Source organism: Heteronotia binoei, unplaced genomic scaffold, assembly GCF_032191835.1.
Source record: "Heteronotia binoei isolate CCM8104 ecotype False Entrance Well unplaced genomic scaffold, APGP_CSIRO_Hbin_v1 ptg000814l, whole genome shotgun sequence".
Taxonomy (NCBI): domain Eukaryota; kingdom Metazoa; phylum Chordata; class Lepidosauria; order Squamata; family Gekkonidae; genus Heteronotia; species Heteronotia binoei.
In genome coordinates, this window is record NW_026800105.1 from 123500 (window position 1) to 148881 (window position 25382).

Below are 25382 nucleotides of genomic sequence, written 5' to 3' on the forward strand. Positions count from 1 at the left end.
ATCTCTTTTACTAGTAGTGGTGATGTGGAGATGGATAAGAAAGAAATAAGTAAATAGAGTAGAGATCTGTTGATGGGGCATCTTCTTCTAGGTTTAGGTTTTAGGTTTTATTAAATTTATACCCCCGCCCTCCCCACCGAGGCAGGCTCAGGGCGGCCCTTGTTTGTAAAGCTCTTCGGAAATCATTCATACCTTTGGATTTTGGTGTCATCAATATGCTGATGATACTGAGCTCTATATCTCTCCATCCAAATCCCCTGCTTGACTGGAGTGACTGAAACTGAACCCAGATTAGATGGAGGTAATGTTGGCTGGGAAGCCTGAGGTCTTGAATAATATTGTGCTTCTCACTTTTGATTCAGTTCAGCTGACTCTTGCTGACTCAATCAATCATCTAGGGGTTATATTGCTACTAGAGATGGAAATTAATGCAGCCGGAAAAAAATTGTTTTCCAGCTTAGTTTACCCAGAATATGGCTCCATACCTGCACTTGGGTGACCTGGCCATCTGGATTCATGCTATGATGACTGCAAGACTATTGTAATACATTTTACATAGGTCTCCCTTTTAAATTATCTTGGAAACTCCAGTTAGTGCAGAATGCTGCAGCTCAGGAGTTAGGCAGAACATGTTATACCTATTCTGCACTCATTGCATTGGCCACCCATCAGTTACCAAGCTCAATTCAAGGTATTGGCTATCACATACAAAACTCTCCATGGCCTCAGACCCTTTTGTAAACATGACATGTTAAACAATGCAAACATGGCAACATATAAGTAGAAACACAATGCAATTTCCTGATATGATGTAGCCTTATTTCCGTATTTGCAAAATGCCAGGAGTATGGGAGGGTTCCTGACCTCCCCAGGCAGGCCATTCCACAGGATGAGGGCCACTACAGAGAAGGCACATATATAGACAAGGCCCTCATCCTGCCTGGGGAGGCCCTCAGCCTGCCTGGGGAGGTCAGGAAGCCTCCCATACTCCTGGCATTTTGCAAAATTTGTAAAGCACAGTTGTTCAGGAGACCCTTTTTATAAAGGAAATAAGGCTACATCATATCAGGAAATTGCATTGTGTTTCTACTTATATGTTGCCATGTTTGCATTGTTTAACATGTCATGTTTACAATTTATGCTTTGTCCAGATGACAGCTTTGTTTCAAATTTCTGCTATTCTGGAATTATTATATAACTTTTCAGATGTATCATCCCACTGATTGCATTGATCTTTGACCCTGATATTTGCCTGTTCTGTCTCATCAACATTGTGGACTGGGACTGTTTTCTGATCCAGTATTATTCCTAGAAGCCCAAACTCTAGCAGTTTCAAGGAATATGTTTCTCTCATTGCCCTTTCCTGTAGATAATAAAAATCTGTCCACTGTCATATATGCCTGGAAACGTTCCTGACTTAATTATTAGACTGCACATTATGAGGATACAGCCCTTAAGAACAGTTTGAATACAGTTAAGCTGTGTGATTGATTTTTTTCATCTTTTCTTTATAGTCTGCTTTGAGTCTCAGTGAGAAAGGTGGATTATAAATAATAAATCTGAAGATTACAACTGGTTCAAAATCTGACTGCAGCTGTAAGCAGCCACAGGGAACAATGCTGTATCTGAAGGATCTCTGTTGGTTATTATGTCTGGTTTTCCAGGTCCATTTGAAGAGTTTGCTTCTTGCCTAAAAAAAACTCTGAGCCAAAGATACATAGATAAATGTCTCCATCTGTGTGAGCTTTCTTGTATGTTTTAATATTCTGGAGATGTGTTGGGTCACATTCCTTTATGTAAGAGGCAAAATTGGATGTCAGAAAGTTTTTATAAAGTTCCACACGAAAGTCTCCTAAGTAAACTCAGAAGTCATGAGATAAGAGGACAAGTCCTTTTGTGTGTTAAAAACTGGTTAATTAACAGGAAACTGAGTGAGTATAAATTGGCAGTTTTCCCTATGGAAAGGTGATAAGCAATGGGGTACCGCACTTCTCAGTACTAGATCTGGTGCTTTTTAAATTGTTCATTAATTATCTGGAGTTGGGATTAAGCAGGGAAGTGGCTTAATTTGTGGATGACACTAAATTGTTCAGGGCAGTGAAAACCAAGGACTTTGAGGTGGTCCAGAGGGATCTGTCAAGGCTGGGAGAATGGGTGTCAACATGGCAAATGAGGTTCATCATGGGCACACTGGAGCCAAGAATCCTAACTAAATATACGTTGATGAGGTCTGAACTGGTGGTAACCAACCAGAAGAGGAATCTTGGAGATGTGGTAGATAACTCATTGAAGATGTTGACTCACTGTGAGGCTGCAATAAAAAAATGGTAAATGCTATGATGGGGATTACAGAATGCCCCTGTATAAATCTATGGTGGGGGCCTAATTTGGAATATTGTGTACAGTTCTGGTCACTGTACCTCAAAAAAGATATTATAGTATTAGAAAAGGTGCAGGAAAGGGCAATTTATTTACTCAATTTATATCCCACCCTATCCCAAAAATGGGCTTAGGGTGGCTTACATCATAAAACCATCAAAATAAAACAATAAATAGTATCAACAATTAATAGCAAAAAGCCCCATGTCAGATAGAAATAAGTGACTCCAGTGCCCAAATAATATCAAAAGGCCACAAAGGCTAAGGAGGTTAGAGTCTTTAGCTTGGAGAAACAGCAATTGAGGGGTAACATGATAGAGTTTTACAAAATTATGCATGAGATAGACCAGGAGTGTTAAACATGCAACCGGGGGGGGGGGGGGGGGAATCAGGCCCTTGTAGGGCTCTTATCAGGCCCCCGAGCAACTGGCTGTCATCTACTTCATTCCTTTTCTCGATTCCTTCTGCATCACAGCTTGCTTTGCCAGGCTTGCTCAATTGCACAGGAGCTACAAAGCAAAGTCTCTGTTTTCTCCATTGGCTGAGGCTTCTCCCTTGGGGAGGAAGGGGGAGGGAAAGCTTGCTTTGCCAGCCTCTTTCAATTGCACAGCAGAGCTACTGAGCCAAGTCTCTCTTCCTTCTACTGGCTGAGACTCCTCCCTCTCCTGGCCCCCTGGGGAAGGAAGGAAAGAGCCAGAGCTTCCTTTGCCCAGTTTCTTGGATCCCATGGGAGAGATGCACAGAAAGCACCTTTAAAACCAACGAGTGCTAATGTTTTAAGTATGTTTTATTTACTCAATTTATATCCTACCCTTTAATTGTGTTTGTCTGTGTCCTTTATAACATTTATATCTCTGCTACCTAATCTTAAATAGGTACACACATGGCCCAGCCTGGCCCAACAAGGTCTCATTTATGTCAGATCCAGCCCTTATAACAAATGACTTACACCCCTGAGATAGAGTTTTGGCCCCTGGATGGGGACTGGATGGGCTATTGGCCTGGTCCAACAAGGCTTCTCTTGTTTAATTTTAGGTAAAGCAGATTTTTCACGAGTCTCCATTCTTGGTAAAGGATGACTGTGTCTCCATAATGGAAGGAAAAGATGAAGGTAGGTTAAGTTTCTTTGAAGTGATTTCATACAGTTGTTTTGATTCGGGGATAAAAAGATGATTTAAGAATCGTTATACTCCCCCCTCCCACCAAAAATGCTGAAACTTTTCTGTATAGTAGACAGACCTATTGGGGAATAGGGGCTTCAGTTGTTGTTGTTGATAATATCCTTTATATTTTTAACTGTCGTCCATTCACATGATACCTGCAAAGTAACACAAGCAGAAAGAGGCAGCCTCTGTCCAAGCGCACTTGCAGTCTAAAGACTGGCAGGGATGAAGTAGAGGGAGGAGACAATGTGAGAGAGGTACAGGTGATGACATGTTACAAGTATGAGATCTGCCAATCCTGCTAGTAGTCGGTCATTCTTATTCCTTGGCAGCAGCTATCATACAGCAAAAAGATTGCCTTTGGAATTCACAGTTGTTTATGATAGGTGGCAAAATCCAACAAATGTGGTACTTTGTTTTCACCAACTGTGCCTTATTTCAGCTGTTATTTATGCTGCATAGATGGGCACTTTGCTGTGTAAATATCACCTGGCTTCCAAGAGAAGGATATACCCTGGTGCCATAGACCAATTAAGTCCATGTGTGAATGAAAGCTGGATTTCTCAAGAGCCAGATGAGGAATTCCATGCATAAAAATTCACATCAACACTGAGTTTTCTCCTAGATGACAGAAGTTTATTTCTCTGGCAAATGCAGCCCATTTAGATCTGTTGTACTCACAATTTTGCAGTTACATAAACCGAATCTGCTCTGGAATTCTGTTTCCCATTCATGACTGAACAAACCTCGCTCCAACTGTTTTAGTTTTATCAATCAAGGTAGAAAACTTGCTTTGTGTAAACTCACATAACTTCAGAATTTTTCTTGCCAGGTATTTCTGCATGGATAACTCTCAACTTTTTAACTGGTATGTATATAAGCAGATATAAGCAATTTGTACCTGTAAGTGAAGTACTCTTAACTAAATAGTATTTGTTTTGTAAAACTACCTAGCGGAATTGCTAGGAGAGCCATTATATTAAAATATATTTTGGAGAAGCACAGGAAAAAAGAATAGGTATGTATATATTTACATCCATATAATTCCCAAAATAACTCTAATGTTCACACTAGAATGATACATTATATTGGACAGAGTGACACACAGCTTGCTGCTTTGTGCTTTATATGATTTCTTGATGATAAAAGTAACATTCAGAAATGAATTTAAAGCATACCTGTGCATGAAGATCTCTCTCCATAGGACAAAAATAGTTATTTTCTCTGTCTCCTTACCAGCTCCCTCCAAATATGTTTTCCAAGTGCCATGCCAGGAAACTGGAGGCCTCTGCACATTCCTGACCACCCCTACCCATCTCTGCTTTTTCAAAAAACATGAGGTACAACCTTGTGTTCCTTAATACAGAAAGGAGGCAAAACATGGCAGGCATCAACGAGGCTCGTGCAGACCTCCCATCCCCTGAATTGGTGTGGTGTACAGTGCTGAGTTCCCCTGTGCATATGCTAAAGGGAAGGGGAGAGGGACCAGACTCTGTTATGTCTGTGGAGATCCCTCTACATGTAAGTGCTGTGCCAATGTAGACAGGGATGGTCCCTTGCTGCCCAATATCTTTCTTGTCATACAAATGATTTGTTCATATGTCTGTTCGTTTTAAAATCAAGCATTTAAAATCTGTGCATGCATCTTGTTTTTATGTACTATGCTGTTTCAGAAATAGTTTTGCATTTTTCTGACTCTACAATTGGACAAATTCTGTAGCTACAAATGGCATGCTCCATGGGCGCACCTGCTACCCATTCTCACATTGTGTTTTTCTTTATGATAGTTATTGCCATGATAGAAAATGTTTACTATAATGTGCAGAGCATTGCACAAGTCCCTGTCATTCTGCAAGTACACAGATCAGTGGATTGGAATATCAAGACAGGATTTCCATTTTTTAAATATAGGAAATGTGGCAATGGGAGTGTTTCATATAACTTGATTAAACTTTAATTTCTGAACCCTGAGGGAATTAATGCCTTTTCTTCCTTTCCCCCCGCCTCTTTATTCCTTGTTTTTCCTCTGAGTAGATGGTGCTGTGGGTTGGGAAAGGATTTGTTAAAAGTTTCTTCCATGGTGGCTTTACTTTTTGGGTTACTGCAAATGTTATGGAAAAGTGAGGGGACAAATTCCAGGAAAGTAGAAGGTTGGGGTGGGCCATCTGTTATCCAAAATTGTATAAGTTCTAAAAAGGAGATATGAATGTTGTCCATGTAACTGCATCAAAGAAATGACTATTGGGATTTTATATATGTGATGTTTAGCAAAACTGAGTAACAATGGAATAAGTACTGATACTGGTTTTTTTATTATTATTTTTATCAGGGAATCTTTCTTTAGAGGAAGTTTTTGTTGTTGTTTTTTGATCCATTGGAGAATTCTGTAGACAGAAGGGATCACCCATGGAGAACAACTTCCCTGCCTGCCCCCTCCTACCATGGCCCAAATACCCCTTGAATCACTGCTGGGGAGGGGGAGATAATCCCTGGGAACAGCAAAAATTGAGTTACAAGTTTGTAGTGGAAGGAGTGAAATGGATTGCCCCCTTCTCCACCTGCAGAAATCATCCATGGGAACTAAGCCCTAGTCCTCCTGCTGTTTTCCCATGCCCAAGAATTCAGCCTGGTCATCTACTAGATGATATTGCAGGAGTTCAAATAATGTTTTTTGTGGTTTATTTTGTAAAAAATGTGTAGATTGCATAACTATTGCATTACAAAAAAATTATGTGTTTCAGGCAGCTTGAATGATCCTACAAAGAGAAGTGTAGGGATGCTGGATTTAGGAGGAGGATCAACACAAATCACATTTCAGCCAAGCAGTGAGGTAATAAGAATTTGCGTCCCTCTAACAAAAAACCAGGTGGCTTTGACTTTTCTCTTTCACTTCCACTGTACTTCCAGTTTGCCTGTGTATTGCTCACTATGAGGAAAATCAGTCATCAAAGTAAATCTTTTATATCTGCAAGCTTTAAAAAGGGAGCACTTCACTGCTGCTGATGTTGTTGTTCAGTCGCACAGTTGAGTCCGACTCTTTGCGACCCCATGGACAAAGTCACGCCAGGGCCTCCTGTCTTCCACCATCCTCCGAAGTCTGCTCAAATTCGTGTTTGTTACATCAGTAACACTGTCCAGTCATCTCAACTTTTGCCATCCCCTTCTTCTTTTGCCTTCTGTCTTTCCCAGCATCAGGACCTTCTCCAGAGAGTGCTCCCTTCTCATTTGATGGCCAAAGTATTTGAGCTTCAGCATCTGACCTTCCAGTGAACAGTCTGGGTTGATCTCCTTTAGGACTGACTGATTTGAGCTTCTTGCAGTCCAAGGGACTCTCAAGATTCTTCTCCAGCACCACATCTCAAAAGCATCTATTCTTCTGCACTCGGCCTTCCTTATGGTCCAGCTCTCACAGCCATACATTTCTACTGGGAATACCATCACTTTGACTATACAGACTTTTGTTGGCAGGGTGATGTCTCTACTTTTTATTATACTGCCCAAGTTCGCCATAGCTGTCCTCCCAAGGAGCAAACGTCTTTTAATTTAATGGCTACAGTCACCATCTGCAGTGATCGTGGATCCCAGAAATGTGAAGTCTGTCACTACTTCTATCTCTTCCCCTTCTATTTGCCAAGGTGTGATGGGGCCAGATGCCATGATCTTAGTTTTTTTGATGTTGAGTGTCAAGCCTACTTTTGTGCTCTCCTCTTTCACCCTCAACAAGAGGTTCTTTAGGTCCTCCTCACTTTCTGCCATTAGAGTAGTGTCATCTGCATATCTGAGGTTGTTGATGTTTTTCCCGGCAATCTTAATTCCAGCTTGTGCTTCATCTAGGCCAGCATTCCGCATGATGTACTCTGCATATAAATTAAATAAGCAGGGTGACAATATACATCCTTGTCGAACTCCTTTTCCTGTTCTAAACCAATCAGTTGTTCCAAATCCTGTTCTGACCGTTGCTTCTTGACCCTTATATAGGTTTCTCAGGAAACATGTGAGGTGGTCTGGTACTCCCATCTCTTTAAGGACTGCCACAGTTTGTTGTGATCCACACAATCAAAGGCTTTAGCATAGTCAATGAAGCAGAAATAGACGTTTTTCTGATACTCCCGTGCTTTCTCCATAATCCATCGAATGTTGGCAGTTTGATCTCTAGTTCCCCTACCTCTCCGAAACCCAGTTTGAACTTCTGGTAGTTCACGATCTACATACTACTGAAGCCTAGCTTGTAGGATCTTTAACATGACCTTGCTGGCATGTGAAATGAGTGCAATGGTGCAATAGTGCAGTGGTTTGAACGTTTCTTGGCATTACTCTTCTTTGGTATTGGAATATAAACCAATATTTTCCAAACCTGTGGCCACTGTTGTGTTTTTCAAATTTGTTGACATAATGTGTACATCACTTTAACAGCATCATCTTTTAGGACTTTGAATAGCTCAACTGGGATATCATCATCTCTGCTCGCTTTGTTGTTAGTAATGCTTTCTAAAGCCCATTTGACTTCACTCCCCAGGATGTCTGGCTCAAGGTCATCGATTTCACTGTCATGGTTGTCCGGGACATTGAGATCCTTCTTGTATAATTCGTCTGTGTATTTTTGTCACCTCTTCCTGATCTCTTCTGCTTCTGTTAGGTTCCTGCCATTTTTGTCCTTTATCATGGCCATCTTTGCACGAAACGTTCCCTTGATTTCTCCAGTTTTCTTGAATAGATCTCTTGTCCTTCCTATTCTATTATTTTCCTCTATTGCTTTGCATTGTTCCTTCAGGAAGGCCTCCTTATCTCTCCTTGCTGTTCTCTGAAAATCTGCATTCAGTTGGGTGAATCTTTCCTTTTCACCCTTGCCTTTTGCTTTCCTTTTTTCCTCAGCTATTTGTAAAGCCTTATCAGACAGCCACTTTGCTTTCCTGCATTTCTTTTTCTTTGGGATGGTGCTGATTGCTGCCTTCTGTACAATGTCACGAACCTCCATCCATAGTTCTTCAGGCGCTCTGTCTATCAACTCTAGTCCCTTAAACCTATTCTTCACCTCCACTGTATATTCATAAGGGATGTGATCAAGGTCAAACCTGAATGGCCTAATGGCTTCCCCAGTTTTCTTCAGTTTAAGCCTGAATTTTGCGTTGAGTAGCTCATGATCTGAGCTGCAGTCAGCTCCAGGTCTTTCTTGTTCTTTCTTGTTCTTTCCTCAGCATGAGGCTCCGTAGGTTGGGAAAGAAAAGAGATTGCCAAGGCACTTGGAAGAGAGAAAACTGGACATGAGGAAAGGGAATTAAAAACAACTACCAGTTCCTGGGAGGCTGCCATGGAGCTGGTGATTTTATTGCCTCTCCTCTGCATCTGGTTTGCTCTTTTCATGGCAGGCAGCTAGGTGCTGTGATGAAAGTGCAGAGGCTGTGGAGAAGGGGTTGTTACAGAACATGTGTCCTTTACTTCCATCCCTGGTTTGAGGCTCACAGATCAGGAAGACTCACAGCTTTCCGGTCTTCCACTCCCTCTGGCAGCAGCTGTTTCAAGATGCAAGCCACCATCCATCCATAAGTCCCATTGGACAGGTTTCCTGGAACATGGAGTGGGTGCCACATTAGGGAACAGTGCTCAGAAGAGCCACAGGTGGCTCCTGAGCCACTGAGTATCACAGACTTAGCACCAGCTGATGCAAACATGTTGATTTCTCAGAGGGTGAAGAATTTCATCTGTATGATAAAATATGCACAAGCTCTTTTTTCTGTTTAAATTGATAGAACTTTGTGTCTGTGTTTTCCGCTAAGTGTTACAAAGTGGCTAGGATGCTACACTGCTTAAGAACATGTCTAAAATGCAGAGTACTGTGCTTGAACAGTGCCAACAACCTCTAAACATTCATTTTGGGTTTATTGATAGATCCAAGTAGGCAGCCGTGTTGGTCTGAAGTAGTAGAACAAAATAGGAGTCGATTGCACCTTTAAGACCAACTTAGTTTTATTCAGAATGTAAGCTTTCGTGTGCATGCACACTTCTTCAGACGAGGAATGAGGTATAGTAAGCAGAGCCACATATAGCTCATGGGGTTTGGAATGCCAAGTGGTACAAAGTTAAAAACCAATAGCAGAATAGTAAAATTAACAAATTCAGAAAACCTTTGATCTGGGTTGCATTAGCGTGGGAAACCATAAAGCAGTAACATGTCAGAATGTGAGAATGCCTGTTAATTATTCTATTGCTAATAAACCTGGGTCAAAATGAGGGCACTTCTTTCCCAGAAGTTTTTCCTGTCCAACTAATTTACCTTTTAACATGTAACATAAATATATACATCATTCTAGTTTGCCATTAGGAAAAAATACATTAAAATATAGTGGAATATGGGTTTAGTATATGTACTGAGATAAACAACCAATATCCCTTGTTTGAGTATGTCACTACAAAAGCATTATTCTGATACACTATCCTAAAAGAGAAATACATTGGAATACTGTGGATATATCGCCATACTTGGTGAAAGTGGGTTTAGCATATGTAATGAGAAAAAAACCAATATCCCTGTTCAGTCCTGGGGAGGTGTTTGTTCCAAGTTTCATAGTAATTTGTAATTCAGCAATTTCTCCGTTAGGTTCTTGAAGTTCCTTTGCAGTAAAACAGCTACTTTGAGGTCATCCATTGAATACTTTGGAAGGTTAAAGTGTTCCCCCACAGGTTTCTCAGTTCTGTTGGTTTGCCTTTCTCTTTCCAAATATTCTACCCAGTGTTCTATTTTCCTTTACAGACGACTCTGGAGGAGACATCTGCTAGTGACATCATTTCATTTCAGATATTTAACCAGATGTACAAACTGTATTCTCACAGGTTAGTTGTGGAAAGGAATTTACCTCAAATTAGAAAACAACTACACTTTAACAAGTCTGGGGATATTCTGTACTAGTATAATCCAGCATAGGTGTGAAGAAAATTACAGGGTTAACTGCTTTTCATTGATTCATCAGCAACCAGCACTAGTTTTTAACTGTGATACTCTGTGTGAGGAGGATGAGAAGGGACAGGTATTAATGAATCTGGCAATAGGCAGAGTTTGTGCATGTTTTTACTTTACCATGCCTAAGCGAGGCATCTGAATGTAGTCATCCTGATTCAACAGGGGCCACTTATGCACCAAAGCAGGCTTTTGCACTTAGTTTAAGAAACTTACATACAATTGGACTGAAAAACCTGATTGATGAGCTAGGGCTGGAATAGTCATTTGTTCAGGTAGAGGGACAGTGTGGAGATCTGAATCCAGCCCTCTGTTCTCCTGAACAGGGGCTAGAGATTCCCATTCCTGGATCAAGGTTTTCATTCCAAAATATTATCTAGTACTGCTGAACTGGGGACTATGGATGCCCTTTCAGACTTCCTTCTTCAAGTGCAGAGACTTTGAAACATTAGGACTGATTCCACAGTAGCAATTGCTCCACCCCCATGCTTCTGCTTTCCCTGGATCAGGCAATTGATTTCCTATCAGTTGCTGCATAGCTGCATTTTTACCCATGGCTCCCTCCAATTCCTTCACAGGAAGAAGGGGGCGGGACTAGAGGGAGCTGCACAGCAACTGGCGGAGAATCGACTGTTTGATATGAGGAAAGCAGAAACTCAGGGGTGGAGCGACTGTACAGCAGAATCAGTCCAGTAGAATTTAAATTCACAGGGTGTTCCTGTGCACATGTGTGTTAGAATGTATGTCCTGTATTTCCTGTTTCTAATTCTTTCTAGTTCAAGGGCATGATATGATGATTATTATAATAAAAATGCTTTGGAAATAATGCAGAAGAGACTGCCAAATGCAATAAACTTGCCTCAACAGCTTTTCTTTCTTCTGAAGGCCAGGACAACTTTATACCAGTAAGCCCTAGGTGTACTCTGATGCTTTATATTTAGCCCCTAACTGGCTTAGTATCATAATGTCTAGTACCAATTTCATGCAGCCTGTATTTTGCAAACATACAAGAAGGTGACAATTGCATGATGAGGAAAAAAACCCAGAGCACATTTCACTACAAGTTTATAATTCGATATCTCATCCTGCTACTTTTCCTTAAATCACAAGGTGTGAAAGCAAGTCAGTTATGTATAGACCAGCTTTCTCATACACTGTGAAGTGGATATTTAACAGGTTTGTGACTATCATGGGCAGAAGTAGAGATGTGAAAACCTGGGGTGGGGGGATGTAAAAATCGAAGAGGTGGGAACATTCCATCTCCAGGACCTTGCCTTAAAAAAAAAAAAGGAAAATGTGGAGATTTTGGTGTGTAATTAAAAAAAAAATTCTGTGACATATTTTCTCTTTTAGAACCAGTAAAATGTTTTAAAGACACGGTGGGCATGCTGTAGACATATACAGCTCTTAAATTCAAAATACATTTCTGCACCTAGAAGGATATAATCTTCACAAGGAGAACATGTAGGGCTGGCATTTTTTCTCAAAGGCTAAATGCTTTGTCCTGATTTGACTCCTTCCTTGTGGTTGACCTTTTCACCTCTCCCACTCTGATAGATATAGCCACAGACTGGATAACTAGTAGCTTATTGCCCTACTTTACTTGGGGAGGGGAGGGGAGGGTGAGATCAGAAGGAGGCAGAGTAGAAACTGCACCAAAGCCTCAATGGAAAAATTCTGAAAGTTTCATTGAACTGAGCGCTCTGTTACCAGATAGCAAAAATTAAGATACATATGCTAAGACAGCATAGCATGCCCCAGCATAGTTTTCTCTCAATTACTTGGGTATATTTGCAGTTTTCTATAACTTTTAAAGCTCATGTCAGATATTGCAATTGTATATGAAAACTAAGTAATAAATGATTTATTTTATGTTGCTAAAACAATAACATTAATTTAGGTTTGATAGAACAGTAAGTATTGTATACAGGGCTTTTTTTGTAGAAAAAGCCCAGCAGGAACTCATTAGTATGTGAGGCCATGCCTCTGACATCACCATCATTTGCATAGTATGCCACGCCTCTGACATCTCCATCATATGCATACTAGGCCACACCTCTGACATCACCAAAAGTGTACAATGTCTTTTTTGGGATGTGGTAACAATTCTGGTCATCACACCTCAAAAATGATATTCTAGCATTGGAAAAGGTTCAGAAATATATATCCACACATATATATAAAGCCATAAATATATACCATTCCCAGAGAAAAAAATCAAATTCCAACACACTACTGCAGACCCAGCCATGGTGTAGTGCTTAAAGAAAGAGAAATAAAGCAAACAGGAGAAAAGACTGACTGAATTAATAAAAGGGGGGAGAGAGTTGAAAAGAAAGGAGAGGGAGAGAGGGAGGAGCTAGTAGGAAATAAGACAAACGGAAAAAGAAATATTGACAGAAAGAGTGAGGGAGCGGAAAATAAAGCAAATAGACAGAGAAAAAGAAAGACTGAGAGAAAGAAAAAGAATGCATGAAAAGGGGGAGAAAGAAAGAAAGAACACTGCCAAAAAGAAAGAAAGAATGAATGAAAGGGACTGAAAGAAAGAAAGAAAGAAAGAAAGAAAGAACACTGCCAAAAAGAAAGAAATAAAGAATGAATGAAAGGGACTAACAGAAAGAAAATGAATGAATGAAAGGGGGAGAGAGTTGGAAAGAAAGACTGACAAAAAGAAAGAAACAATGAATGAATGGAAGGGAGGGAGGGGGAGACAGTTGGAAACAAATAGGGAAAAAAGGAAAGAGAAATGAAATAGGAAGAAAGGAAAAGGGTGGGAAGAAGTGAAAGAAAGGAGGGGGGGAAAGCAAGCAAGAAAGAGAAAAGAAAGGAAAAAGACTGAAGGAAAGGGGATACAAGCAATTCACCTGTAAAAGTGCTGACTCCCACAAAGCCCGAGCTCTGTAGCTTGGCCCCTCGAGCCCCGCCGGCCAGCTGGACGTTGGGAGGCCCCGCCCAAGTGCAGCAGGCCTCTCTGAGCCCCGCCGGACAGCATGACATCGGGAGGCCCCAGCAAAAGTGCGGCAGGCCTCTCCAAATCCTGCCAGACAGTGCGACGTCAGGAGGCCCCAGCAGAAGCGCGGCAGGCCTCCCCAAACCCCGCCGGCCAACATGACGTCAGGAGGCCCCAGCAGAAGCGCGGCAGGCCTCCCCAAACCCCGCCGGCCAACATGACGTCAGGAGGCCCCCGCACAAGCATGGCAGGCCTTTCCAAGCCCCGTCAGAGAGTGCGACGTTGGGAGGCCCCGCACAAGCACGGCAGGCCTCCCCAAGTCCCACCAGACACCTGGACATCGGGAGGTCCCCACGCAAGCGTGGCTGGCCTCCCTAAACCCTGCCAGGCAGTGGGGGAAGTCGATGAGGCCAAGCTGGAACGCTGCCCGGTCCAGCCAGAACGGTGTTCCAGTGCATTTCGGCTCAAAAAAAGGTCCTGATTGTATATATTTGAGTTTCCCTCCCAAATATCTATTTTTGAGTTATTGCTGGGGGCGGGAGTTCTCATGGCTTCAAAATTTCCATACATTTTAAATCTCTAAATAGACATAAGTTACCAAATTCAATAACAATTTATTGCATTACCATCAGAATATGATTTTTGATTTTCTGTTTTCCTGCTTCTCCAGTTACTTGGGCCTTGGGTTAATAGCGGCAAGATTTTCACTGTTAGGAGTTGTTCAGGGGCAAGCCTGTAAGTATTTTTCAGTCTTAGAGATTTTACTTTTATCTTTTTGATGGGGATCTTGTTTTGTGTTTCTGAGCTTCTTGCAGTCCTTAGCCTGAGGGATTGAGGTTAGAGCTAGATGTAACATATGCTGAAATAAGAAATATAGAACACGGCACTTGATCCCGAAAGACTCTACAAACCCTAAGAAATATAATTGCTTACCCCCTGGTTAAAGAGGACCTGTCTGGTGATACTTTTTTAAAAGAATGCATTTAAAGTAACTTTTTTCCCTTGGAAGAAAAATGTCACCTGCATGTCAGTAAACAGTGTTGATGCTGCACAGCCATTTACCATGGCCAGTTTTCTTTCTGTAAATAAAAAGCACCTAGAGTATAAAACATCCTCAGAAAAAGCAACAGTGTAAACATATGGGAAGGGGGAAATACCCCATGAGGTTTTCCAGAAATTAAGTATACAGGGAAGCATTGCTTAATGCTCTGGAGAGATACACTCATAATAACCTGTAAAATTATTCAGAACTGGTGTGAGTTATTTTATTGGGGGGTAATGACCCTGGTGTCCTTGGAGGACTCCCATTCAAATATTAGCCAGGGCCAGCACTTCTTAGCTTCCATTAGTTTGCCTAGGTTATTGCAATTATTACATATTATGAGTTTTTAAATATGCTTAAAGGGTGGTGGGAGAGATCTAAAAAAATAATTCCAACTCATGTAAAAATTTGTAGGCTTTGAAAGCTGTAAAACTTATCCATTTTAGCCACCAAAACATATTTATGATATATTTTTCTGCCCTATGATATACTGGAATCTGGTATGGAGTAGTGAATACATCCCAAATACAACTTTTGAAGCTTTCCCCCACACACCATTGGTAATGTTCCTGTTTATAAAATGTGTGGATTGTATTGTCTATTAAAACCATAACATGTAACTTCCAAGTAAATATCAAACTAATCAGCAGTCATCCAGTTTAGCTTATAAGAATAACAAAAGACAAACATTTACACCGTATAATTTAAGCAGAATCATTGTCAAAACAACATAATGCAAACAACTAGAGAAAGCCCTACTAAACAAACACTACACTTGGTGGCAAAACATAAAAAACTGTGTGTAGTATGAACAATCTACATAACTGGGGGGGGGGGCGTGTTATAACATTTAGAAGCAAAGTTCTGGATCTTATGGTGTAAGGAGATGCTTGAAAGCATATAATTTCTGTTGGTAGGGCATGTAAGTGCTATCATTGAAAGTGCCTTATTCCATGCCCACTTCTCATTTGAGTAAATAAGGGAATCTAGGGGAAGGCTGTCTCTGCAGCTTAAAGCAAGCATATAGATAAATGGACTTGAAGGGCTTTTAGGATAAGTCAGTAACAGTCAGATACAGGGTTCCCATGTGATTTCTTTGCTTTTGTCTCAGTGCCTTTATTCCTGTTACAGTAAAGGAAGATGAAGAATTGACAAGTCCCTGTTCATCACCTAATTTTCAGGGTGAATGGGAGCATGCCAAGATTCTGTACAAAATTAAAGGGCAGAAGGCAGGTATAGTAACCTGATTGCCTCGTAATTTGGTATTATTAATTTTCCTTTGGTATTTCCATTAACTTGAGATTCTGTAAATAGGGGTATGATAATATTTTAAAATGGCAATGAGAGGGATTTCATCATTGAAACAGTTCCTACAAATTCTCTTTCCTATGGTCAGGAAAACTGTGTGTATGAACAATCTACATAGTCTGGGGGGGGGGGCGTGTTATAACATTTAGAAGCAAAGTTCTGGATCTTGTGGTATAAGGAGATGCTTGAAAGTGTATGGGAAATGGTAGACATTTGAGAATGAGACAGTCTCCTGCTGTAGTTCTGGCTTGTCTTTCTTGCAGAAGTTGAATACTAGGCTTGACTTGCATAATTTATACAAGTCTCAGGCTAGCTTTTTCTTGTATATATACCAAGAGAGAAGTCACAAAAAATTAACCCAAATAAATCACGATGCAGTCACTGTGACTATAATTACTATGAAATTTAAAGACATTCACACAGTTACATTACAAGCATTCTAATACATACATCTATTATATATATATATATATATATTTGGAATTATGGTTTTCAAATCATTTGAATAATTTTCTTCATGCTTGGATTGCTCTAAGCTTACAGCTAAATGTATAAAACTTAAACAAATGGCTTGCTTCTTGAAATTGCTGAGCTCGCAGCGCTTTCACTAGCTTTTGACTGAAGGTGCCTGACATTCAGTGCTCTAGAAACAACAGATGTTATAATGGGACTGTGTGGACTAACTTTTGACTTATATTACGTCAGAAGCCTTCGTTACTGAAATAATGATCTGGTGGTCGTTGATATTGTAATTGCATGATTCTGTGTGATATAAAGAAGGATCTTTAAATAAGTATAATTAGGCAGTAAAGGAGTGTATCTTTATTTGCACAATCATTGTTAAGTGGTTGGGTTAATGTGCATCTATTGGAATTAACTTATTTGCCAGGCGTTCAAACATGAAGTTCGGGGGCTGAATCAGGCCCCCAAGCAACTAGCTAACATCTGCTTCCTTCTTCCTATATCTTGCTTCCTTTTGCATAACAGTTTGCTTTGCTCAGTTGCACAGGAGTTACAGAGCAAAACCTCTATTTTTCTCCATTAGTTGAAGCTCCTACCTTGGAGAGGAAGGGGGGAGGCAGAGCTTGTTTTTCTAGGCTCTCTTAATTGCACAACAGAGCTACTGAGCCAAGCTTTTCTTCCTTCTATTGGCTAAGGCTGTCCTTCCCACCCCGCAGTCCCCTGGGGAAGGAAGGAAAGAACCAGAGCTTCCTTTGCCCAGTTCCCCTGGATCCCATGGAAGAAATACAAAGAAAGCACCTTTAAAACCAGCAAGTGTTAATGTTTTAAGTTTTTTAAAAAATATGTTTAATTGTGTTTGTCTGTGTGCTTTATAAAGTTTATATCTCTGCTACCTAATCTTAAATAAGTACACACATGGCCTCGCCCAACATGGCCCGGCCCAACCTGACATGACCCAGCCCAACAAGATCTCATTTATATCAGATCCGGCCCTCATAACAAATTAATTTGACACTCCTGTTATATGCAGTAGTAGGTTGTTTCAGCACTCTAGAAAGGGCAGTTTATTCGGATTTCATGCCAATCTGTTGAACATTATTGGCCACATTTCCATTTTGAATTGTAATCTGAATTTCTTCACTGTTTGCACATACCAAATGCTTCTTACATACTTGAATTTTATTATTAACACTGAATTATTACTGGTGGTCCCCTTGATTTCTTTTAGAAAAACCTCTCTATGAATCCTGTCTTGATGAAGTAGCAAAAATATTCAGCCAGAAGATTCACAAGACACTTGAAGTAAAGGACTTAGAATTTTATGCTATTTCCTACTATTATGACTTGGCTACGGATCTTGGTTTGATAGGTAAACTTGCTTTTGATCCTTGCTATTTCTTCCCTCTTCTCCAACCCCATTCTTCTACTGGTCCCTATAGCTAAAAAAGTGACACAAAACTAATATGATTAGTGCAAAACTCATATGATTAGAAACAGAACTTGCTACTTGTGGTGAGTGTGGTACAGAGTGGTTGTCTCTCCTAGTGATATCTTGATGGTACTCTACAGTGTCTAGGTATAACAGAGGCAATCTGCCATATGGGCAGGTTTTATTTTTTTTTCTGCAGGTCTGCTGTTGCTATCTATTTTACCAAGCTCCTTTACCACAGTATAACTTTAGTAAGATGTGTCATAGCATAGAATGGTCACCACTGCAACAGCAAGGAATACTGCCAGAAGAACACCCCAAGATCTGTTACAAGTAACCTCATTAACTGTGTCTGCCCTTGAAAAAAGACTGATTCCAACTGACCTGGTCTGTACCTTCTTATCTTGTCCTTCCCTTTGGGAACTCAGTGATGTATGTGGTTCTCCCTTTTCCTCATTTTACCTTCACAACAATCCTGTGAGGTAGTTTAGGCTGAGTGGGAATAACTAGTCCAAGATTATCCAGCACACTTTGTGCTAAAGTGGGGATTTGAACCAAGGTCTTCCAGATAAGTTAGTCAAGCATTCAAATCACTACACCACACTTACTCTCACTGAAGCAGTAGACCTGCGTAGGCTGTACCTCTTCAGACTGCTAGCAGAGGCTCACATGATAGAATATACTTTAATAAAAAGAAATATTCCCTCTGAGTAGGAAAACAAATAATAGGCAGGAGAGTTCTAGCTTTGCCTTGTTCCTGATAAGCTAATTTTCTCTGTGTAGAGAAACCATGTGATTCTTAACCATGTGATTCCCTCACCTAGAGTCTGTAGTGGTACATCCCAGCCTCAGAGTTAAATACCTTAATGAGAAGTAGGCTGAAGAATTCTGATACTCTGTAAGTACTACTTGAATGAATGTGTAATATAACTGCAGCTTGTTATACTGTCACCCTTTGTCACTTCCTAACCAAAATAGCCTTTTTCTTTCTAGATAAAGAAGGAGGGACCATGACTGTCAATGACTTTGAAACTGCTGCAAAGAATGGTAGGTCCTCCTTCTTTCCTTTCCTCAGATGAGCTAGGCAGGTTGATGGCAAAGTTGTAGTTCAGTGGAGGGCCTTTTGCCTGCCAAGGAGGAAGTAAATGTCCCAAGCCACTATTGTTATTAAGTACATGATCTACAGTTTGTTTGATTTTTCCTTTTTTGTTCTCCTGAAGCATGTAACATGGAGGTACACCAAGGAGCGTATCCATTCTTCTGCATGGATCTCATCTATGTCAGTTTGCTGTTGCAAGAACTGGGCTTTCCAAAGAGCTATGTTCTTAAGGTAATTGTTCTTTATTGCTGTACTCAGTATGAAAACAAGCATAAAGGTCCTGCACCAAGAAAGTTCAACAAAACGTATTTAAATCCTGCAAACTCTATAAAGCAGTGTATTTTCCCTATGCAATATTCTGACATTATTTGAATTACCTATGTACTGGCATCTTGTGACAAGGGCAGAGATGGGGAGGTCTCTGCTTATGGACAGTGGAAGAGGCAGACACGGGACCTTGAGGAAGGACAGGTAGTAGAGAATAATGCCTAAAGGTACCTAGTTCTAACCTGTATGTGCTTGTACCTCTGATTAAAATCCAAATGATATTGGCAAAGTAATCATGAAAACTGGCAGATTATTCTGGTACTTCATTCTGAGCTGTTTTGGTTTATAAGATCTTATTGGGTTATGCCCATGCAGTGTAAAATTTTGCAATGTCTAAATGCTGTTATTTGTCATGATCCTAGGCCTAGTGAGGTCTACAGGCTCCAGGCAAGCTTGTGTAGGATTAGTTACAGGGCCTACATTTCCCAGGATCTCTTCTATCCCTCTGATTGAGTGGGCAGGAGTTTTGGAAAGAAACTGGCCCAGAGGGGTGGCCCTCATAGAAAACAGTAAAAGGACAGCTAGAGAGGGAAGAGGCTGCAGAGAGAGGAGTGTTGTTTCTGGAAAGGCTGTGGCAGGAGAGTGCCCTTACCCAAGGCTGGTAAGTCTCTTGGTATTAGAGAAAGGGAATGTGTAGTTAGCTGCATCAGGGCTTTTATTTGTTTATACCAACCTTTACTATTTTCTATATTCACTGTCAACTAAATATTTTACTACCCACTTGTTGTTCTTGAGCACTTACAGTAAACCTGTTGTTATTGTTAAACTGTCTGAGTCTGCATGCCTCTTTGGTCATAGAAAGAAAAAGGCTTTGTTAAGAAGGAAGGCAAAGATTTGGATGGGTGCTCTGGGCCCTCCCAGACAGACTCATACCAGAGTGATGTGAGTCAGTAGAATCCCTCCCTGGTCCCCTGCTGTGTGACACCCATTATGAAAGCTGAGAGTCTGAGGAAGGTTAAAAAAAATCCCTGGTTTATTTTGCACAGTAGGGTAGTTCATAAATACCTGTTCATCACATGATGACTGCAAAATCAAGTAATGACTGACTTGCATGTGTAACTGGGCCATGTATCCAGCACAACAGATAATACTCCCATATCAGTTCATACAGAATGCTTTTATAAAGGGGTCATTTCACACACAGTCATGAAATACAGAGAAATCAAGTGATAGACACATATGCTTGAAACATCTATGAGGAACTAATGCATTTCCAACATTCTTGTCTACTTTATATTTCAGCTTGCCCGAAAAATCAACAATGTTGAAACTGGCTGGGCTCTGGGAGCTACGCTTCGCTACCTGGATTCACTTAACAAACTGCAGTATTGATTGTCCAGTGGCAAAAAGCTAAATCTGAAAGAAAAAAGTGCAGCGGTAAATAGGCATGGAAATGAGAGGTACAAATATAGATTAAATTCAAAATCTGCAAAGATCTTTTATATTTAAATTTTATGTAAAAATGTATTTTAGGTACTGTCCATGTAATTAAAAAATACTTCTGTTAATGATAAAGTAATACAAACTGAGGACCTGTGAAGACTCAGAGGTGGGGAAAATCTCATGTCCTGTCCTACTTCTCTTCTTCCAGCTCTGTCTGCCTGCTCTGTCTCCCATCTTTCTGTGTTTTATCCCCTACATTTCTTCTCCTCACCACCACTCAAACTCCCACTATTTTGTTTTTCTTCCCAGTCTCCTTGTTTACTCTGCTGCTTTCCCCATCCCCATAGGCTATTCTGGTTCCATCTATATCTCCATCTTATATTGGATACCTTATATTTGGGTTCCTGTAAGTATGTGCAGATGTTACTGTTCATAGGGGGGAAGTTAATCGCAGACCTTTTTAAATGTTTAGATTTGCAGAACCTGTGCTGCACCAGCTACACTGGCTTCTGGTTGAGTACCAAGTTAGATTCAAGGTTTTGGTGATGACCTTTAAAGTCTTAAGCAGTCTGGGACTGACTGCGGTACCATCTCCTCTGTTATGTCCCTGGAAGAGCATTATACTCTACAGGCAATAATTTGCTAGTGATCCCCAGCCCTAAAGCAGTCCAGCTGTCCTTGACAACCTGGTGGAACTCTCTGCCAGATGACAGACAACAGGGCCCTGTGGGATCTTATTCCATTCTGCAGGGCCTGTAAGGCAGAGATGTTTCTCCAGGTTTTTGAATGAGGACAAACAACAGTTGCCCAACTGGCACCTTCACTCTACATACCTCTGAGTCTCCCCTCCTCTCCCCCCCCCCACCGATATGATGCCTGGCTGTCCAGAATAAGAATTAAATTAGTAAGGCATCATCAGGGTTTGTAAAATGGTTTTAATTTAAATTGTTTTATTTATTTTAATCTGTTTATTGTTTTATGTGAACTGATGGACAGCACCCAGAGAGATGGGGTGATTAATTAAAGAGGAGAAGCATTTACCTGGGTGGCCCTGTTGTGTGGATTTTTTGATCGGCATGGTGGGCCATCCTGGGGAATTAAAATAAATAATGCTGATTATCTTTTTATGTTCTTGCTTCTGTTATCAGCACATTTGCAGTTACAATCTCAAATCATGTTAATGACATGAGCATATTTTGACCATACAGTGTGACAGTGTGCTAGTAGAGAGGGTTACTAGTGTCTAGATAAGTGCTAGATTTCTTTCACTGAACCTCACAGAAGAAAAGCTGTTTCTCTCTAAGATAAGTTTCAGTTAGTATTTGAAATGCCAGCACTTCGTGTATGTTTTCTTGACACAATTTCACATCTAAGAGTTTTACATAGAGCAACTTGATTCACATGCAGGTTCATACTTGAGGCAGCTGGCAATGTTTCCATTCCATTCCTTTCTGCAATGGAAACTATTTGTCAGGACCTGCAATATAGGATCATATTATCACCTTTGACCCCTCCTTGCAGTTCTTTGAATGTTTTCACTTGATCATTCCTCTGTAATGACAGAGGATATACACTGATGGCCATTGTTGTATGTATTACAACTGGTAATTTGTATGCTTCATCACAGTTAAAGCCATCTTCAGACTCCAGGCAAGCTGTTTGCCTGATTAATGGATATGTAATGATATCTAATAATGGCTGTCATTGTTGCATGGAAACGGCACATTGGTGTACTGAACATACAAAATAGTTGCATGGTGTTCATCATATCTCTCTTCTGCATCAGAACGCTGAAGTTTTGTAGTTCTCAGAAGTTGTGTCCAAAGACCTGCCAGAATCTGTTACTTCAGTAAATGGTGCTAGAACTGTTTGCTGTGAATTGATTTGTGAAACCAGGGATGGGCCATATGGAGTGCCAGCATCACCGGCAAGTACAGTTGAGCACATCTAACACATTCAGTAGCTTTAGAGCATGTAACTTACTAAAATAAAGCAGGTTTTAAAAATTCTTATAAAATCTAGATACTTATAACCATAAGAGAGCAGGACAGGGCTGATAACTGACTGTATTTCTGGAACACACTTGAGCTTGCTCGCATGCTGCATTCTTTGACCTTTCCTTTCTTTCTCTGACTTTTCCTTTTTTCCCCCATCCACAGTATTTTTCTTTTGCCATCAAGTCGTAGTTGACTTATGACCAGGACTTTTTTGGTAGAAAAAGCCCAGCAGGAACTCATTTTCATGTTAGGCCACACCTCCTTACAGCACCATTGTTTCGCACAGGGCTTTTTTTGTAGAAGACCAGCAGAAATTTATTTGCATATTAAGCCACACCCCCGCTGCCAAGTCAGCCAGAACTGCGTTCCTGTGTGTTCCTGCTCAAAAAAAGCTCTGCTTATGACAACCCTGCAGGGTTTTCAGAGCAAGAGACATTCAGAGGTGGTTTGCCATTGCCTGCTTCTGTGCAGACCTTGTAAATGCTAACATATGTTTTAATTTACTGCTGCAGTAACTAGATCAGGCAGCTCAAATTCTGTGGTGTTTTTGCCTCCATATTGATTTATACTGATTGCCTCCAACTCATTAACCGGCCCTCAGGTAATTGCTTCCTGGTTTAAGGGTACTGCAAAACCTCTAACATTTGCTTGAAGTGGAGGGCTTAAAATTTGTTAGATAACAAATGTATCCATCTTAAGTAAATAACAGATGCATTTGTCTTAATAAAGTGCACATTTTAAACACGTGATTTTTTTTCATTGACACACTAGCCTTTCCAGTGCACCTTCAGACTCCACTACCCACAAAATTTATGGCTATTTATGGCTTTGTATCTTCCAACCAAATAGAAAAAATAGTAAAACTAAAGAGGTCCTGATCCGGATAGCCCAGGCTAACCCGATCTCAGAAGCTAAGCAGGGTCGGCCCTGTTTAGTATTTGGATGGGAGACCACCAAGGAAGTCCAGGGTCATTACACAGACACAAGCAATGGCAAACCACCTCTGCACATCTCTTTCCTTGAATATTCTCTTGCCTGTCTCAGTAAGTTGCAGCTGAGCCCCCTCCACCCTTTCAGGTTTGCCTTGACTGTGAACCTGCTGTGGTGTCTTCTGTCCCTAGATTGTCCTCACACCTGCATCTCTGACTTCTGTCTTCTCCAAGATTATTTCACCTTAGAAAACCCAGCTTTTTGAAGACAACTATGGCTTCATGTCTGAGGGAAAAAATGCACTCCTGAGGAACATGGTAACTTAACCATGGCTCTTGCTGTTGTAGTGGGACCTCTGTATTATTTAGTTCTGTTATACTTTCCCCTTCCATTTACTTTCCTGTGTGCTTCTGTATCTTCTTCTCTTTTCAGATGTTGCCAGTTTCTTAGCTTCTGCTCCCAGACTATATAAGACTTGTGGGACTTCTTCTTTCATCGAGAAACACATGTGCCTTGATTCTGGTGACTTGGATCATGCTACTTTTTAAAAGTGTCACTCAAAACTGGTGACTCTTTTGTAAAAGAGTAGGCAGTGGCAGCTGAAACCAAAATCTTGGGCAGCCTAGTTGAATGTGGACATTCTGTAATAGATAATGAGAATTCATTTCTTCCAACTTGCCTTCCATGAGAAAAGCACTTAGGTTTCTGATGTTCTCTGCTCTTGCTGCTAAATACTGAACTAGCGTCAGTCACCCACGCCATGTTTGATTTTAATATTGCATATTATTAGCAGTTAAGTGGTTTCATGAATCTCTCAGTTGTACAAACTAGCCTATTTTGTATAGGGGTTTATGTGTTGATAAGTGCACTGTTTTGCTTGGTCAGATTTTTACGATAAATATTGAGATTACCTTTGAAAGTCAAATTTCCTGTTCCTTGTATGCTATAATGATTGGGGCTGCAATTCTAAACACATTTACAAGGAGTAAGCTTTATTTCTGCTTATACATGTTTAGGATTGCACTGTGGGGCTCTAGGTTATTTTAGAGGCAGTATGCAGGCTTGAACTTAAAACCACAAATGGTTAAGTCTGATTTCAGTTGTTCCTGTGGATGGTGATGGCTAGACCATTAATAGACACAGGAAATCAGCATGCAAGTCTTGCAGAAAACCCCATAAATGTAAATTTCTATAAATTTAGCTCCTCTGGTACAAAAAAAATTAACTCAGTCAGATATCCTAAAGTGTCAGTGGCTTCTGAACACTGTCAGAATCCTATGATTATGTTCGAAATCTCTGGGGTTTGGAAGGCTGTCTGTGATAACCACAGAATCAGAGAGTTTTAAGTGGGTTGGCCCATTTGCATCCCATTCAAAATGTCAAAAGAATAGAGCTCTAAAAGGGGATGCATTTCTGTTTAGGCCTGGCTCAGAACATAATTCAACACAACAGGTACTGGCCATGGTTTTAAGGTCGTAAGCAAAATAACTATGGCCAGGCTATCCTGATTAATACTGAGTTGTCTAGGTAAGGAGATGGAGTCCACTTCTGCCTCTAATAATCATTATGATTTATATGTTTCATATGTATGATTCAACACTACATGCCTAATTTCCCAAATTGTTGGCACAGTGAACTTTTTCCCTTTTGCTGAAGTTGTGGAGGTTAATACTTTTAGTTAAATTGCTTGAGCAGTATTTTTTTTAGAATGAAATGTCAAGAGGATCAAAGTACAACAAAAGCTAAGATCAACCCTAGATTTGTGTGACTTTGGGACATGGCAAAGTTTGTTTTGTGGAGTGTACTACCCAACCAACTTGGAAAATGCTTGTGAGGATTAATTAAAATTTAACAAACCCCCAAATACCCAGCTACCATGCCTTCTTCATGTATTCTTGCAGCTTTAGAATATACCCTGCACAAAAATGGCCCCATACTGGATTGACCACATGGGATAATTG

At 40.6% G+C, this 25382-nt stretch overlaps 1 protein-coding gene across 1 annotated transcript in view; it reads left to right on the top strand.

Annotated features, from left to right (window-relative positions):
• Nucleotides 1-23957, top strand: part of LOC132590823 (ectonucleoside triphosphate diphosphohydrolase 6-like) — a 35360-nt gene extending 11403 nt beyond the window's left edge. Inside the window, exons 4-14 of the mRNA XM_060263755.1 lie at nucleotides 3415-3490; nucleotides 4375-4410; nucleotides 6284-6372; nucleotides 10291-10370; nucleotides 14115-14179; nucleotides 15618-15719; nucleotides 17485-17625; nucleotides 18679-18732; nucleotides 18906-19015; nucleotides 20354-20488; nucleotides 23854-23957. Coding sequence (XP_060119738.1) covers nucleotides 3415-3490; nucleotides 4375-4410; nucleotides 6284-6372; nucleotides 10291-10370; nucleotides 14115-14179; nucleotides 15618-15719; nucleotides 17485-17625; nucleotides 18679-18732; nucleotides 18906-19015; nucleotides 20354-20443 — 843 coding nt within the window. The 3' untranslated portion in view covers nucleotides 20444-20488; nucleotides 23854-23957. The remainder of the gene's footprint in view (nucleotides 1-3414; nucleotides 3491-4374; nucleotides 4411-6283; nucleotides 6373-10290; nucleotides 10371-14114; nucleotides 14180-15617; nucleotides 15720-17484; nucleotides 17626-18678; nucleotides 18733-18905; nucleotides 19016-20353; nucleotides 20489-23853) is intronic.
• Nucleotides 23958-25382: the final 1425 nt, after the last annotated feature.